We start from the raw sequence: 18,356 nt of genomic DNA, 5'->3' as shown, positions 1-18,356 counted from the left end.
TGTTTTTCACTAGTATAAATGAATTGGTTTTTTTCACTAGTAATATTTTTTTTAAATGACAAAAGCCTTAAACATGAAAAATCTTCTGTACAAATCCTGGAAAACGTTATTTGGTCTGGAAAGAGGTCACATTTGGGTTTCAAAGGCCTGGTTCAAATGAAATTCATCTTCAATACTCCTGAAATACCATAGTTTAATATTTATGAGATTAAAAATGAGACATGAGGAAAAACAAGCTCGACTGTTTTTCGTTTGGAAGCTTTGAATAAAATTTCTATCAACATTTACCAATGTTTGTTATATATATTAACCTGATATTCAATGTAAAATTCTTAAAACTCAAAAATGATTGCACAGCCTAGAATGCTTTAAATATTTGTCTCATGCACAATTAAGCCAATCACACTTCCTTGGCCAATTTGCATTAATCAAATTGAATGAAAAAGAATATTAAGGTAAATTAAATGATCATGTACTCCTAGCAGACAGCCCTTCTTGATGGAAGTAAGAGATCAGGGTTCAAATTCCAATGCTGTAGCCCCACATTGCTGTCTGAATGAGAGGAAGGTTCTCCATTGGCAACATGAGATCACAGAATTTATTGTGTAATGCAGACCAAATAAAACTATATTTTATTCATAAGAATGATTTGCAATAAATAGCATTTCAAGTAGAGACACAAAGAAACTTATGCCATCATTTTTACATTCTCAAAAGGAACTCAATTTTAATACTTTTAATATAAAAATCAACATAAAATTGTGAATTTCTCCAGATTCAAATTATATTTTACACATTTATATTTTAACTCAACGTTATATATTCAGAATATGCAAACTATTGGAGTTGAGGAAAAAATTATAAAGTTGTATCTGTCTGATTAGAAAAGGAAAAACATGTCTACTTTTAAAATTCCAGCAAAGGTTCCACACACACAGATGGAGAAATGATGCAGGGGATGGAAACGGAGACCATTTCCTGGGCTGGTAGATACATGTACACTTTTAAGCCATTGGCAATTCATGAGCTGCTGCGTACCTTCCTGTCACGTGATGATAGATCTGAAGAAAATCAAATAGAATTCAATATATTTAGAAACAGCAGATTCTCAGGACTACACATTTTGAAAAAAGTTCTGTGTTTAGAAGCAATTACCAAAACACAATTCATGCAAGTATAACTTAGGTGGAACAACAAAGGTTTGCTGTTGGAATTCTAACCTGTCTTTCAATGTCAGAAAGTAAAGTGCTAGCACCCAGTCGGAACAATTCTGGCTTTAGCCAGTTGTTGCCCAGCTCTTCTTTGATCAGTGACAACCAGGTCAATGCATCCTTCGCACTGCGGATACCACCTGCTGGCTTAAACCCAACCTGCAAAAAGAGAATACAATGTTTATGGAGCTTCATCTTCAGTCTTCATCTAACTTAACCTGGAAAGTTACGATTGTTGGCAATTGTCGGCAAGACTCTAACTCTTGGGTGCAATGAATCAACTTACATTTTACCAATAAAACATCACTGAATTGCATCCGACTGTCGGAATACAACTGATGTGAAGTTTTCAAGAAAAGATTTGTCAATGTAAAATGAAACACATTTAAAAAAACATTCAGTTTTAGGCAGGTGAAAGATAAGCTACACTTATTTAAAGCTTACATCTTTCTTTCTGAACAAAAGTGGATGCTATAAAAGGAGATTGTTCAAAATACTGCCGGTTGAATCAATCAGCTTTTGTAACTAGTTTAATAGTCTTTGTGCTGCTGTGCCCTTACTCTAACTGTTTACCAGCAATGCCTATTTGTACAAGATGATTATTGTAATGTGAAAGTATTGCGTTGAACTATACATCTTCCTCTCAGGATTGAGACCATTCCAATACCATCACATCTAGGATTGATACAGGAAATAGCTACATCTATTGTAAAATAACTTCTACATGACTGGTTGACTGAAAATTGAATATCTATTGCAACTGTCTCCATCGTACTCCAGCCGGTCTCCAAAGACAGATAAATGACAATGAACCTGCTATGAAGCTTGGTCAGGCAGTCAGAATTCACTGCTGCAGTTCCCTTTGCCTGAAGAAAGTCAAAATGGCAGCACTGAGGCCAAATGCAAAAGATCGTTAATGAAGAATTATCGAAGAGTTAGCAGGGCAAATATGAAATATCACAATTTTAATTTAAACTCTATGCGGTTGCAGGAAGTATGTATCATTAGACATGCAAACCATTTGACTAATAGAATAGCGTGGGTTGGATTAATTAATCACAATTGATTTGAATCTCACAAAAATTTTCAAGCGGCCCAATGCAACAATGCACTAGGCAGCTAAAATTTCAACAGTAGCACATAACAAGGAGCCCAAAGTACAAGCACTGAACACTGTGCTGGTTGGAGTTACTGGTGATTAAAATTTTAAAATGGAATTGGCCCTTTTGTTATTATTCCAACACCTACAAAATTAATAACTATTATACAAACGGAAGGAAGCCACAAGAGTTCTGCAAAGAAATATGTTATTACTAAATATTTTTGCAGCAATAGCATCTGGAAAAAGGTGCATTTTTAAAAGAAACGCAAAGTTAAAAAATGTTACTACATTAATAGCTGAAGACACAAGCACATTTAACATGCAATTGGCAAAGTATGCACAAATTATACAGGTTTTGCGAAGTGTTTTCTTTCTTGGAGCTTCCCCTCAAACTTATTTGCATCTCAGTGAACAGAAAATCTGCCATGAACCAATGCTCGTGGGCAGTATTTGAAGAAGGCAGCTGAAAAAAATGTCTTTAAAATATCTCTCGACGTATTGTCAATGGTAACTAGGCGCAGTTCAGTGGGGTTCTGGAAGGGGCGCCGGTGGCACTGGTAAATGTGTACATCCCGAACTGGGACAACTGTGAGTACATTAAGAAGACACTAGCAGCGATCCCCGATCGCGACTACCACCAACTGATCGTGGTTGGGGGGGGGGGGGGGGCACTTGTCCTGTAACCAGAACGGGCGGGAGGGTCTCTCCCTCCTCATTCCGGGAGATACTGAAGGCAGTGGTCAGGGGGGAGAGAATAGTAGACAGGGCACGTGAGTTGATCTCAACCGGGAAGGCAGTGAGCCAACTCCGCCAGACACAGGGGACCTTCTACAGATATGGGGACAAGGCCAGCCACCTCTGCTCCACCAGAGGTGGACTTTACATACTGTTTTTGGTCCAATCAACTTCCAAACTCGTCTAAAAGGGGTCCTTGATCTTTCAATGAAACCAGAATAGAAAACTCTATTTTTCTGCTTCTTTCACACAGGTCTGAATACCCGTGTCTGGAGATTTCAATCCATTCTTTCAATCCAAGCAAATCGTTGGCAACTGTGATTTTTAGGAAAATGCAGATCTTCACTGCTTTCATTCATCGCAATCTGCTTATATTTTTAGGTAAACAAATTATTCTTCTAAAAACAAACAAATACACTTGGAATCGTAAATATTAGAAATTCCCCTCCAAAATATTTCCTAATTGCTGGTGTACCTTGTAACCGATCCTACAGTAATAGTCTCTGATGGCCCGCACCATCACTAGGGCAACAGGGAACGTTGCATTCACCCCTTCTTTTCCTGTAGAGGTTTTAATAAAATCAGAACCTAAAAAAAATAAAAGATTAGCAACATTTAAAATGGAGTGAATTTAATAGGAAGCCACCATCTTATCACTCGGAAGTAAACCATTGAACAAAAGCGGAATTTTTCAGCTACAGAAATGGTTTCCCAACAGCAGTGATAAAAAGTGCGGCTAAATAATACTTCAATAAGGTCACACGCCATAAAGACTGCTAATTTTAGACGAGAATTCCACAGGAGACTGCCAATAAAAGAAACCCAAGAAAACTGTAAAAGAAAAACGAACAGCAATGTAGAAAAAGCAAGCATATCGAGTGGGAATGTAGTGAATATAAACTAGGAGTAAAAGTTCACGTGCAGATAATCCCAAAAAGCCAAAGACTAAAAGGAGGAAGAAGAAAGAATTAAGGGATGTCATCATGGTCAGTTGATAGCAACTCTTAAGTAAGTCAAAGGGTTGTGTTCAAGCCATATGACTGGAGCAAACAATCCAAGTATCACAGAATCCCGACAGTGCAAAAGGAGGCTATTCGGTCCATCGAGTCTGCACAGACCCTCTGAAAAAGCACCCTACCCAGGCCCACTCCCCCACCCCATCCCCATAACCCCATCTAACCTGTACATCCCTGGACACTAAGTGGCAATCTAGCATGGCCAATCCACCTACCCTGCACAACTTTGGACTGTGGGAGGAAACCGGAGCACACGGTGAAAACCCACTTAGACACGGGGAGAACGTGCACATGGATAGTCACCCAAGGCCAAAATTTAACTCAGGTTCACGGTGCTATGAGCAGCTAATCACTGTGCCACAATGCTGCCCAATGCAACAGTACAGCATTTGCTCAGTACTATGCTGGAGGTGCATCATTCATATGAGGGGTTAAATCAAGGCCGACTGCCCTGTCTTTCTAAGAATGTCCAAACTAATGTTGCGATGTCAGATTGAAGTTCCAATTGTAAAATAGCAAAAGTAATCAAGATGAAAGGATATTTCTTTGGTTGTGGTGAAGAGGAGCTGAGAACCAGTCCGTCCTTCAACTAATCCCACCATACAATGGACTGAATAGTCACTTGCTGTGGGATATTGCAGTGTGTACATTCACTGCCATATTCATCTACAGAGCTTTTTTAAAATAAATTTAGAATATCCAATTCATTTTTTTCCAATTAAGGAGCAATTTAGTGTGGCCAATCCACCTAACCTGCACATCTTTTGGGTTGTGGGGGCAAAACCCACACAAACAGGGTGAGAATGTGCAAACTCCACACGGACAGTGACCCAGAGCTGGGATCGAACCTGGGACCTCGGCACCGTGAGGCCGCAGTGCTAACCCACTGCGCCACCGTGCTTCCCTCTTCATCTACAGAGCTGACTGCACTTGCACAACTGGACACACTGACAAATAACAAGTTGTTCTTTTATGCAGACAGGACAATACATTACATGGCAATGGAGCACTGCAATGTGATTGATTTACATCAGTCCCAAATTAAGCTACTCTTCAGAGGTAACTCATAGGATTGAAGGACAGCTAACGTGGTTCCACGTTTCAACAAAGCTGGTAGATATAAACCAGTGAATTGCAGACCAGTGAGTCTCACATCAGTGGTAGGGAAATTATTGGGGAAAAGCCTGAAGGTGACAATTTATCTCCAATTGGAGAGGCAAAGTTTGATCAGAGATAATCGGTATGGCTTTGTCAGAGGAAGGTTATGCCCAACAACTAGGAATGAATTTTTCGAGGATGTGATCGGGTGTGTAGAGGGTAGTGCAGTTGTCATAGTTTATATGGATTTCGGCAAAGCCTTTGACAACGTCCCACATGGGAAACTGATAAAGGTAAAAGCACATGGGATGCAGGGGAACTTGGCAAATTTGATCCAAAATTAGGTCAGGCGATGCACTTTGGAAGGAGTAACAAGACAAGGGAGCATTCATGAATGGCAGGACACTAGGATCTCAGGAACAAAGGGATCTTGAGGTGCTGATCCACAGATCCCTGAAGGCAGGAGGACAGGTTAATTTTTCGGGTATATAAAGGTAGTTAAGAAGGCATACGGGATACTCGTGGCACAGATTATAAGAGCAGGGAGGTTATGTTATGTTAGAGCTGTACAATACTTTGGTTAGACCACGGCTGAGTACTGTGAGCAGTTCTGGGCTCCTCATTGTAGGAACGATGAGATTGCACTGGAGAAGGTGGAGGAGATTCACCAGGATGTTGCCTGGGATGGAGCATTTGAGCAACCGAGAGAGAGGCTGGATAGGCTTGGGTTGTTTTCTTTAAGCAGAGAAGGCTGAGGGAGGACCCAATTGAGGTGCATAAGGCTGAGGGGTATGGACAGGGTGGATAGGAAGCAGCTGTTCTCCTTAGTTAAAGAGTCAATAATGAGAGGGCATAATTTTACAGTGAAGGGCAGGGCGTGGAGCGGGTTTGAGGAAATATCTTTTCACCCAGAGTGTGGTGGGAATCTGGAATGCGCCGTCTGGGAGGGTAGTAGAGGCAGAAAACCTCGCAACCTTCAAACAAAAGGTTCATTTTTCACATGGACGAGCACTTGAACCGTCATAATATTCAAGGCTATAGGCCAAGTGCTGGAAAGTGGGATTAGTGTGGATTTAGTGTAGTTTTGTCAGTGCAGAGACGATGGGCCAAAGGGCCTCTTCTATATTGTATACTGACTAAAATAAACAAATATTAAGGATAAGTACTACTGTCAAAAGGTTTATTTGAAATATAAGCAAATGGGATCCAGGAATGGTGCAGACCCTTATTTTTATCTGTAACAGAGCAGAATCTCTCAAACTATTAGCATTGTGGAATCTTTTCAACCTGAGCAAAGCAAAGTTCCTGGAAAATCCACGCATGCCATTTCTGGAGACATAATATTTTGAGAAATTATATTTCAGGCAAGCCGTTTTGGACAATGTCCTAAAACAGCCCTTTCCAAGTTCCAAATGCAATATGTTATTGGATCCCCCACTAGAGAGTGAAACTCATTTACTCAGCATGCAGAAATGAGCGCAAAGTGACAGTTTTTAGTGCAAGAAACCCGAGGTCACAAGAAGCCATCTGTTCAAAAGGGAGCATATGTCAGTGTGTGGAAGGTAAGAATTCAGCTGGTGTTGAGGGCTTGTGTTCCCAAGCAGTCGCCACACCAGTGGAAGCTGTCCACCAGACTGTCCCTCCATAGGAGGGAGGGAGGTCACACTGGCTGCCAACTGAAGCCTTAAATATTTGGGCACGATCTCTACGGAATAATGCTGTCAAAGTAAAATGATTGGGGCTTGGCCACAAATTAACTTGATGAGATTCTAACCAGATGCTACAAAGAGCTTTTTATTTAGATATACTTGTGTGGACAATAGGAGCAAATGACACAAGCAGGAAATCAAGATCACATGAAAACTACTGCAAGTGAAAAATGTTTAAAGAGGAAATATCTGTGATCATCTCCATTTTGATAACAGCCTAAACCTTTGTACAGTGCTGGATGAACAAATGATTTCCAGGACCTTGTAATTAAAGTCTAATACATGTACACCACCTTACAATAGTTAAATGCAAATTAGTACACAAAAGAATAGTAACGCTGTGTGGGTCACTCTAATAAATTCGAGAACCTAAAAGAAGAAGAACTAAGAGTAAGAAACTCTTGAATACCTCCGGTACAAAAGATAGAGAAGGGTTACTTGTATGACTCTGCCTTGAGCTGATGCTATGAGGGAAATTTTAAAAGTCTCTCAGGTGAGATGAAATCTCATCCACTGTCAGCGAGCATCAAAAAAACATGGACAAGCCCAGGATTTTCTTAAATGCCTGTTGTGGCTGAAGTTCCTTCCCATTGGCACATATTTATGAAATTTAAACTTAGAAATATACGTTAAGTATGTGGACTGTGGGGCAGCATGGTGGCGCAGTGGTTAGCACTGCTGCCTACGGTGCTGAGGACCCGGGTTTTATCCCTGCCCCAGGTCACTGTGTGGAGTTTGCACATTCGCCCCAACAACACAAAGATGTGCAGGATAGGTGGATTGGCTACACTAAATTGCCCCTTAATTGGAAAAAAAATAAGTGGGTACTCTAAATTTATTTTATTTTAAAAGTATGTGGACTGAATGTCTTGACTACACCTTGATGTGTAGTGATCGATATACCCGAATAGTGGTTTCCCCCCACGCTTGTCGACTTAGGCACTGTTTCAGAACAACGCATGCAAAGTAGAAAAGCAAAATGTCCAGTAGTCAAGATCAAATCCTTCCATACTATCAGTCTAGGTAGGAGAGACATATGCAAATAAAAGAGGAATCCTTTTAAGATGCACTGAAAAACATACAGCTCTAAAATAGCAATTTTGCACCCCCAATTATAAGCAATAATACAATTGCTTGCATTTCATTTCCATCTCTTACAGAATCCAAATGTAATATTTCAAAAACATAAATGAAAATTTCTGTTAAAATAAGATTCCTTTGTCGGGCTTTTCATTTGAAAAATATAGGATCACTTTTTATGTTGCTTCTGTAGGCTTTATTCTTCATTTTTTACACAGGCAAATTCATCTTTTAGAGTCTATAATCAGATTTTTTTTCCTTTTGACATTTAATAATCAGCTTTTGATGAAAAAGATAGATAACATTCTTATTCTCCATGCTACACAATGTGTCTTAATTACATCCACTGCTAAATTCATTTGCTTCAATTCTCCAAGGGCTTTTGATGCAATTCTGCACCTCATCACTAAACAGGACAAGATTAACATTTTTCAGTTCATTAAAGAAATGTTCTATGTGTTATTTCCTTTGTACTCATCTTTCTTAATTATCGCATAATGGCTAATGCTTTTTAAATACATTTTCTAGAATTAAAGCACTATTCATTTGCAAACTAAAAGACTATGTGAAGAGTGATATAAAATTACTGACTCCAAAGATTAATGTATTAAATTATTACTCTAATTTTAAAATTCTAAGTCACAGATTATTTAATGAGAAAAGACCAGGCTATAAGGATCTATTATTTGGGGGAAAAAAGTGTTAAATTAATTTTCAAAGTAGATCAGTATGCAATTAGTTATAATCAGCTTTATCTCCAATTATGATAAAAGACAGAAATTATATTTCAGTTCTTTGAGGATTAGCTTTGTGTTTCATAACTGATGACCAAAACACGTGGTTCGGTTTTCATATTACTGTGAAGAACAAGTTTCCACAAATGAGAACTATTCTGTTTAACAGTACTGGGGGGAGTGTGGAAGCAGTGTGTGTTTGCGGAGGGATGCAGGGAGAAAAAAGAATTATTCAAAAGAGCAAAGAAGAATCTCGATGTCATACGGTTTTAATGGGTTACAAGATAACGCAGGATGCAATTAAAACCAACTAGCCAACTGATTCAACTCTAGGCTAGAAGGTTAGAAATCCAAAATGGAGATTACTACACGCTGGTAAACAATCACGCTGCCTCCGTCATATCAAACTTTGCAAATGTAGGCTTTTGGTCTGCACAGCATGCATAGCAAGTTTTATGAACAAGATCTGAGCAGTCCTTCCCATCCATGATGTGCCCAGAGAGTACACCCCCTTCCAATCCACTCAAATTCAACTGAATGGTTTGAATCCATGACACTCAATAAGGTTGAGGCTATGTCATTCTTATTCCCTGATGCCAGAGCTTTGGAATGAAATCTCAAAAGTCCCAAAGAAAGAACAATTCAGAGTCTTGGCCTGCAAAATGCGTTGGCAGGAATGGGAATCCAGAATAGAAAAAAAAAATGATGAAAATCCAAAATAAGCTCAGAAAATGCTGAAAACATCCAGGTCAGCATCTCCAAAGAGAAATCATGGATTAAAAACTTTTAGAGAGTGTACCCTTTGCCTACAGTTTCAAATCTCACTCAGCTGTCTGTTTGCTTTTCGGTTCTGAAAAAGGGGCACACCCGAAATACAAACCTATATTTTCTATTTGCAGATACTGCCTGACCTATTGTGTGCACACTTTTATTAGAATGATGCATCCTGGCTATAGAAGATGTTGCACCATGGGAAAATGTAAAACAGCCATTCAGTTGAGTATCTTCATCTTCTAAGTTGAGGGACCTAATGACAGATTTGACATGAGAATGCAATTAGAGTGTTCCAACTGCCTCAACTGACCAACGCAGAAAGAACACATCAATGTCTGTGCAAACCAAAATAAGATACTAATGTTATCTGGCTAAAAGCAAAGAGTGTTAGTGCACAAGTGCTAATCGTATCCATCTTTGCAATGCAGTAGAAACTACGCACATCATAATGCTTTTGGAAGAAAAATCTTTAAATGAGAAAGATCTGTGAGCCCTATGTCTTCATTCTGATGGCAGCATTAAACATTCGGTGTGTGGCGATGACATGTACCCAGGTGTGAATTATACAGTAAATGGCACAACCCTTAGGAACATTGACATAGAGGGAACTTGGCATTCAGGTCATAGTCCCATGAAAGTGGCAATGCAGGTGGATAAGTTGGTCAAGAAGGCACACAGCATGCTTGCCTTCATTGGCCGGGGCATTCAGTACACAAGTTGGCAGGTCATGTTACACTTGTATAAAACTTGCGTCGGGCCACATTTGGAATATTGTGAGCATGTCTGGTTGCCACACTACCAGAGTACATGGATGCCTTGGAGAGAGTGCAAAGAAGGTTACCAGGATGATGCCTGGTCTGGAGGATGTTAGTTATGAGGAGAGGTTGAATAAACTCGGACTGTTTTTGTTAGAAAGACTGAGGGGAGACCTGATTGAGGTGTACAAAATTACAAGAGATATAGACAGGGTGAATAGTCACATGCTTTTTCCCAGGAAGGCAGACTCAATTACAAGAGGGCACAGGTTCAAGGGGGAAAGTTTAGGGGATTTGTGTGGGGTAAGTTTTTCACCCAGAGGGTGGTGGGTGCCTGGAACACGTTGTCAGTGGAGGTGGTGGAGGCAGGCACGATAGCAACATTTAAGATGTATTTTGATAAGACACATGAATGGGCAGGGAATGGAGGAATACAGATCGTTTGGGCAATAAGAAGTAGGTCTAAATAACGAATCTGGATCAACGCAGGATTAGTGGGCCGAAGGGTCTGTTCCTGTGCTGTAATGTTCTTTGTTCTATGTAGAAGGATGAATGTTTCACTCCAACTCACCCAGAGTTGCATTAAATGAGTTCTACTTGCATTTTAATTAATTATTGTCCTAAGTTACATATAGCAAGCAAACACATACCAATGCAAAAGTGATTTTTCATAAAAGTTGAATTGTAATGTACTCTTCAGAGCTATTAAGTCAATTTTGAGGAAATTTAGGAAAAGCAGTTCTTCTCAAGCAAGGCCAATTATAATATGATTTTTCCTCCACAGCAGTTTTATCTTCTGCTCAATGTGTTTGCTTGCCACACAAAAAAATTAAAGGCCATTTGTTCATCTGCACAGGATGTGTTCAACAGTCAGAAATGGCTGCAGACAAACATGACAAGAGTGTAATAAAGTGAAATTAAATTACTGGATGAAAATTAAAAAAAACAATTTAAAAAACACAAATTGTACAGTTTTAGCACAGAACAGGTTACTGGCAGAGTTGTGGCTTGGGATGGTTGCTCAAGAGCAAGAGAACCAAATCTGGCTCTCAGGTTTCTCTTGAGAGAGCCAGTGCTGAATATGGCACTTGTGTAGGAAAGAAATGGGGACCTTGCTTTTATAGTGCCCCTCTTCAGGCCCTCAGGAAATCCCAAAGCACTTTATAGGCAATAATTTGTTGATGTGCAGTGACTGAAGTCAAATGCAGCAGCCAACTTGCACTCTACAAGATCATAAAATACAAATAAGATAAACCACCAGATAGTCTGTTTTTGTGCTACTGGCTAAAGGATAAATGCTGGCTGAGAAATTGGCTAAACCTCCCTGATCCTTTTCAAGTGGTGTCACACAATCTTGGCAGTTCACCTGAATCGGAGGTTAAGATTTTTTGTTTGAGAGGGGTCAATCCCAAGAGGGAAGGTTACCCAAGGTCACCTTTGCTTTTATGTTATATTAATGCTACGGATTTCTGAAGCACAGATTTGGCATTTTACTCAGACTGACTGACTAGTCTACCGTGAAAAAATGGCAAGCGTTGACAGCTGGCCGTCACAGGACTCCACCATTTTTATTCAGATTGCAGTTGGCACAAGATACATACCTCGGCAAAGTGTCTGCAGCTGGCCATCTCAGAGGGTGCAGTGAAGGAAGCTTGGGGTCAGAACATCTTCCCGAGTTTTTTGTTTACAAAGTTAAATGTAATAGATGAGGATACAAGGCGGGTGGCAGTTACCTCAGATGAGTGAGAAAACAAGTGCGCTAATTGGCCAAATGTTGGATTACACAAAATACGTACAATCCATATCTATATATTCCTGATGGTAACATCTAGTTCGAACTTTCAAATTAGAAACAGCACGAGTAACAGCACCACCTACAGCAAAATTTAAAAACTGCTATGGTGAAGTATGATTACTTGACACATTTAAACACTGGCTGAGATGCATGATGCCCCCGAACTGAAAACTAATTTAAAAATCTTTTAGTTCACATTTGAATATGGTATTGTTATTGCAGTTCCTACGGGTACCGAATAGTTAGTAAAATATTTCAAGGCACTCCACACTGAATTATCAAGCAAGCTATCCAGGGCAGCATGGTAGCACAGTGGTTAGCACTGTTGCTTCACAGCCAGGGTCCCAGGTTCGATTCCCAGCTTGGGTCAGTGTCTATGCGGAGTCTGCACGTTCTCCCCGTGTCTGCGTGGCTTTCTTCCGGGTGCTCCGGTTTCCTCCCACAAGTCCCGAAAGACATGCTTGTTGGGTAAATTGGACATTCTGAATTCTCCCTCTGTGTACCCCAACAGGCGCCGGAATATGGCGACTAGGGGTTTTTCACAGTAACTTCATTGCAGTGTTAATGTAAGCCTTCTTGTGACAATAAAGATTATTATTACTGTGGAGGATTGCAGTGTACAGTAGGTTACAGATAAGCAGCAAGGCCAAGGAGGGTTGTGAAAATTTAAAAAACTGGGGCTTTGCTCAATTTGGCGGAGCCAATTCAAGTCAGTGAGCACGGGATTGATGGGTAAAAGGCACTTTGTGCAAATTGGAATATTGGCAACAAGAGTTAAATTCAAGAAGGGTGTAAGATGGGAGGCGGATCAGGAAGGCATTGGAATAATCAAATCTAGAGGTAACAAAGGCATGGATGAGGACAGGGAAAGGAACAAGGGTGGAGTAAGGCCCAGTAATGGAGGTGGAGGTTGGCAATCTTATTGATTGCGTGGATGTGGTGAGAAACTCATCTCTTGGTCAAGGGCAATGTCAAGGTTGTAAGCAATCTGTTTCAGTTTCCAGGAAAAAGAGATGTGGAGTTGGCAGCTAAGGAACACGGCTTGTGGCGGAGACGCTGCAGCCCTCCCAGTATTTAGCTGGGGCGCTTTTCTGCTCATCCAGTGCTGGACGTTAGACAAGTTGTCTGATGATATTAAATTGGTGGAAGGGTCAAACTATGGTGGTATGGTTGAACTGGAATTTGTCAGGTGTACACATGGAACCTGGCATTGAGTTTCCAGGTGGTGTTGCTGTAGGACAGCATGATGATGAAAAGAATACGACAGGGCCAAGGGTAGATCCTTGGAGGACACTAGAAGTTAACTGCAGAATTGGGAAGAGAAACCATTGATTCTCTGGATACAACTAGACATACTATGAGCAACAAAGGTCCCTGCGGAACACCACTAGTCACATCCTTCCATTCAGAAAAGCACTCTTCCACTGCTACCCTCTGTCTTCTATGACCGAGCTAGTTCTGTATCCATCTTGCCATTACACCTCTGATCCCATGTGACTTCACCTTTTGTACCAGTCTGCCATGAGGGACCTTGTCAAAGGCTTTAATGAAGTCCATGTAGACAACATCTACTGCCCTTCCTTCATCAATCATCTTTGTCACTTCCTCGAAAAAATCGATTAAATTAGTGAGACACGACCTTCCCTTCACAAAACCATGATGCCTATCGCTAATAAGCCCATTTGTTTCCAAATGTGAGTAAATCATGTTCCTAAGAATCCTCTCCAACAATTTCCATACCACTGATGTAAGGCTCATCGGCCTATAATTCCTGGATTATCCCGGCTATCCTTCTTAAACATAGGAACAACATTGGTTATTCTCCAGTCCACTGATACCTCATCTGTAGCCAATGAGGGTACAAAGATTTCCCTCAAGGCCCCAGCAATTTCCTCCCTTGCCTCCCTCATTAATCTGTATATATATTTATAATTTATTTGTGTAATGGTTTATCCAGCAATAGTCCAGAAGGGCCAGCTTCCCTTGGACAATTGCGCCGAGATGGGAACCATCCGACAAAGCGAGTTAAACCACTAACTTTGGATGGTCCTGCCAGTTTTACCTTGATAGTTAGCCTGACAGAGTTAGAAGGAAAAAAAGCACTTCTAACTTCAGCGCATCTATTTAAACACCCAGTCCGAGCTCCGCACGGTACACTTCCACACACCTGACCCAGACCCCACCCCTCCCAATGGAGCACCCCACCCACCAATCAGACCCCAACTCAATTGGGCTCGACCCCACACCAGCCCAACGACTCCCTTGACCTGACCCGACCAGACACCACCCCGCCCATGTCCCAATCCTTACCACCACGTCCCATTCAGTTACCTTAGAAACGTACCTTCTCCCTTTCAATGGACCCTTTAAATTCACCTGCTTTATGGAGGCTAGTGACCTAAAAAAGGGGCGCATACTCCTTCGCTCCACTACTTTCACACTTCACTGCTGGAGTTACTGACCTGCTTCGTTTCTTCAGTCTCATTCAGCCTGGGTCCGGAAAGTTGGGCGAGACAAGACGCTTTGGAATTCAAGCATGGGTAAGTCACTACGAAGTGGCAATCCACCACTCACTGCCACCCCAAGGAAGTTATGGATCATTGTGTCCAATTTTGGGTGCTGTACTTTAGCATGAAACCATGGAGAGGATACAGAAGAGACTTACTAATTCCAGAAAAGAGGATATGAGAGCAGCTCATAGAAGTGTTTGAAATTTTGAGGGATTTGGACAAACTAAATGAAAGCTATTTCCACTTGTTGGTGAATCAGTAACTAGAGGGCAAGAATTTATGAAAATGAAGAACAAAGTGAGAGTTTAAGAGAGATTATTATGCAGAAGGCTGTTAGCACATGGGATTCCAGCAAGAAATAAAGGCACATACCAAGGAGCTTTGCTGACAGATATAGGGAAAGCAAATAAGGTAGAAATTAATTAGGAAAGGTAACAAGAGGTTTGGTTGGAAATACTGAATTTGAGAAGATTTTATAAAGGTTGAGATGGGGGGTTTGCAGAGAATAAGACTGAAGCAGCTGAGGATCTGCTGTCAATAGTAAAACAGAGGGAGAGGGGATTCAGCATTCGACAGGGCATGAGGATTCTAAATCACTCCTGCCCTCCATATCATCACAGACTTTTGTTCTTGTTCACACTCCTTGCTCTCCCACTCCTTTTCCGCCTTGATAAATCTCCAAATTCTTCCAGCTTGCATGAAAGACCATTGACCTAAAACGTTAACTGTTTCACTCTCCACAGATACCCACTTGAGTTTCCAGCAATCCACAATATTCCTTTGTTTAAATACAATGTGAGTAGATTAGCAAGGACAAGGTGGAAGGATCAGTCAGTCTTAAATGTGGGACAGAATATAATTAGCGGAATTTTGGACAAATTGACATTTTTTCTGATTATTCTCGCACCCTCCCCATAGTGTTTGAACAGTCAGGTTGGACGATGCCAAAGACAGGGGTTTCAACAATGGATGGAATGAGGTTGAGACAGAGCTAGGCAATATTGCAGTGATGGATTAAGTACTATCCATGAAGGATGGGATATGCAGTTTAAAACTCTTTTCAGGTTCAAACAAAAAGACAACAGTATCAGCTGTTTTTATGTTTGGAGAGATGTCATTACGTCCCTCCAAAAAGTGAAGTGGATAAATACTTTAAAGAAAAGAAAATGTTATGCAGAAGGAAATTGAGACTAAGTCAATAGTTTTTTCAGAGAGCTGACACAGTCATGATGGGTAGAATAATTCGAGTGAGCTGTAATTGAAGTGTGCACAGAGATTTTCAATTTCTCTACATTCTTTCATTAAGTCTAGTCATTCCTTGAACCCCTTGAATGAGCAGGTTTGATAATTGTTCTCAAAGCCATATCTGGAGACGGGTAGGTGCAGCATTGGGTGACTGACTGTCCCTCAAGTTTAGTACCGGCCATCTATTTTGGGCATTTATTTATTTGACATTCTTTCATGGGATACGAGCTTCGTTAAGAGTCAACCACATTACTGCGGGTCTGGAGTCGCATGTAGGCCAGACCAGGTAAGGACAGCAGATTTCCTTCCCGAAATGACGGAAGGCCATTGTGAACATTAGTGAACCAGATGGGTTTTATGACAATTAGACTTTTAATTTCAGATTTTAAATTTTTTTTAAAATTCAAATTCCATCCATCTGTTATGGTGGGATTCGAATTCAGGTCCCCAGAGCATTAACCTGGGTCTCTGGATTGCTAGTCCAGTGACAATACCACCGTACCACCGCGCCCCCCTGAATTTCTCACAATGAAAGTCAGAAATACGAGGAGGCTGTATAATTCTGTCTTGTTGAGATTTAGTAGTGGTGTTAAAAATTATGACTGGTTTTGATTAGAGTAAATAAGGAGAAACTGTTCCTACTGTGCAGAGGACCGGCAGGCAGAAGACAGATTTAACGAGAAAAAAAGAGGGGAATGCATTTCTGACAGTGCATGGTTATGACCTGCTACACACAGCCCGAGAGGGTAGTGGAAGTAGATTCAGTGATAACTTTCAGAAAGGAATTGGAAAAGGATATAAAACTGCAGGGTTATGGGGAAAGAGCTGGGGAGGGCAGGGAAAATCGGTTGCCCTTTCAACGAGCCAATACAGACACAATCGGCTGAATGGATACGTATCAAGACATATTAGAGCTTCATCGCACTGCCTGGTCAGGCTATCAGTAGACAAAACAGTTCATGTGAATTTCTGCACGTTCTCCATCACCCTTTCTTTTCATTTTAAAATCACACCTTCCTCTGTGCAAAATGTCAGAGGTACAAGAAATCCTCCTGAGCCCCTGGCAATGCCACGTTAGCAAGCTGCAAAGAGATACGAGACCAGCCTGATAATTTTCTCTTCACTTCTTGTGGAAAAGCTCTGTTTCACTGAAAACAGAGTGAGCTTGTTCTCCTCACACCATCACAGTCATGATCACATGATTTGATCAAGTATGACAGCGCACCAACAAATTAATAGACTGCATCTTTTTATGAAGGGGGCAGTGGTCCTGGGAACAACTTTTCTCAAACAATGAAATCGTAAGGAAATGAAGAAAGAACTGAAATACAGTACTAATATTCACAGTCAGAAAGTTCTCAATGTGCTACACAAATGGTTATGTCCGGTGTCGCCAATTAATGAACAGCAGCATCATACAAACACAATAATCTGATTCTGGCACTGTTAGTTGAAGAGCTGTGACTAGACAGTGGCCCAGATCCTCCGATCAGGATCAAAAACCATATTCTGACCAAGATCAGACAAAAAAAATGCACATTCATCTCCCTCAGATTTTTCTGAGCAATCTGCTGATGGAAGATCTTACAGAACTGACTCAGTGTAGCAAGTCTCGGAGAGAGAAGCAGAGAGAATCTGTGCAGAAGCCATGCCCACTTTTTTACAGCACGAGCTGCTTTATTCCACGAGTAAGTAAAAAGAATTTAAATGTCCCAAAGATTCTTTGAAATGCTACAGAGGAGGCAAATGTGTGAAGAGGTGAAGTAAATGAATACGGTGGCAGATGAGTATGGCGGGTCAGGGGTAGTCGGGTCAGAGCATGAGGGGTTGTTAGGCCGCATGGTGAGGCTAGGCAGGCTAGGTAAGGGAAGGAATGGTGGGGTAGTCAGTCACATAGTTACTCAGGTGTTAGACCAGGCTTTTTCTGTCTAACATTGTCTGGGTAACTATCTAGGCAAGTAAGTCGGAACCGTCCGAAGTCTCTGATTCAAATTCTGAGTTGGACACTTTTTTGAAGGATTAGATTTGTTTATTGTCACGTGAACCGAGGTACAGTGAAAAGTATTTTTCTGCGAGCAGCCCAACAAATCATTAAGTACATGAGAAGAAAAGGGAATAAAAAGAAAATACAGGGTGTAGTGTTAATGAGGTCAGTCCATAAGAGGGACATTTAGGAGTCTGGTAACAGTGGGGAAGAAGCTGTTTTTGAGTCTGTTCGTGCATGTTCTCAGACTTCTGTATCTCCTGCCCGATGGAAGAAGTCGGAAGGGTGAGTAAGCCGGGCGGGAGGGGCTTTGATTATGCTGCCCGCTTTCCCCAGGCAGCGGGAGGTGTAGATGAAGTCAATGGGGTCCTGGGGAGTTGGGGAATTGCCCATTGAAACTGCAAAAATTCCAGGCAATTCCCACGGCGTCCTTACATTGAGCCGTCCGAGGAGTCCCAAAGTGCACCTTCCAGGGGTACATCCCATCTCCAACCATCTGGACACTCAAAGATCTGGGACACAGTGTTTTACTCGTTTCTGATTAAACCCATAGGATCTTTCATGCTCTACAACCATCAGAAAAGCCAGACTGTGCCCAATTGAATTCT

At 41.1% G+C, this 18,356-nt stretch overlaps 1 protein-coding gene across 2 annotated transcripts in view; it reads right to left on the bottom strand.

Annotated features, from left to right (window-relative positions):
- Positions 1-615: 615 nt before the first annotated feature.
- The window catches only part of dera (deoxyribose-phosphate aldolase (putative)), a 41,731-nt gene continuing 23,990 nt past the window's right edge, over positions 616-18,356 (bottom strand). For both annotated transcript variants that reach the window (XM_072471722.1, XM_072471725.1), the window contains exons 7-9: positions 3,524-3,636; positions 1,221-1,370; positions 616-1,061 (exon numbers count right to left, since the gene is read on the bottom strand). In XM_072471722.1, coding sequence (XP_072327823.1) covers positions 1,005-1,061; positions 1,221-1,370; positions 3,524-3,636 — 320 coding nt within the window. In that variant the 3' untranslated portion in view covers positions 616-1,004. The remainder of the gene's footprint in view (positions 1,062-1,220; positions 1,371-3,523; positions 3,637-18,356) is intronic.

Source organism: Scyliorhinus torazame, chromosome 13 (assembly GCF_047496885.1).
Source record: "Scyliorhinus torazame isolate Kashiwa2021f chromosome 13, sScyTor2.1, whole genome shotgun sequence".
Taxonomy (NCBI): domain Eukaryota; kingdom Metazoa; phylum Chordata; class Chondrichthyes; order Carcharhiniformes; family Scyliorhinidae; genus Scyliorhinus; species Scyliorhinus torazame.
This window is presented reverse-complemented; position numbering and strand designations above follow the sequence as displayed.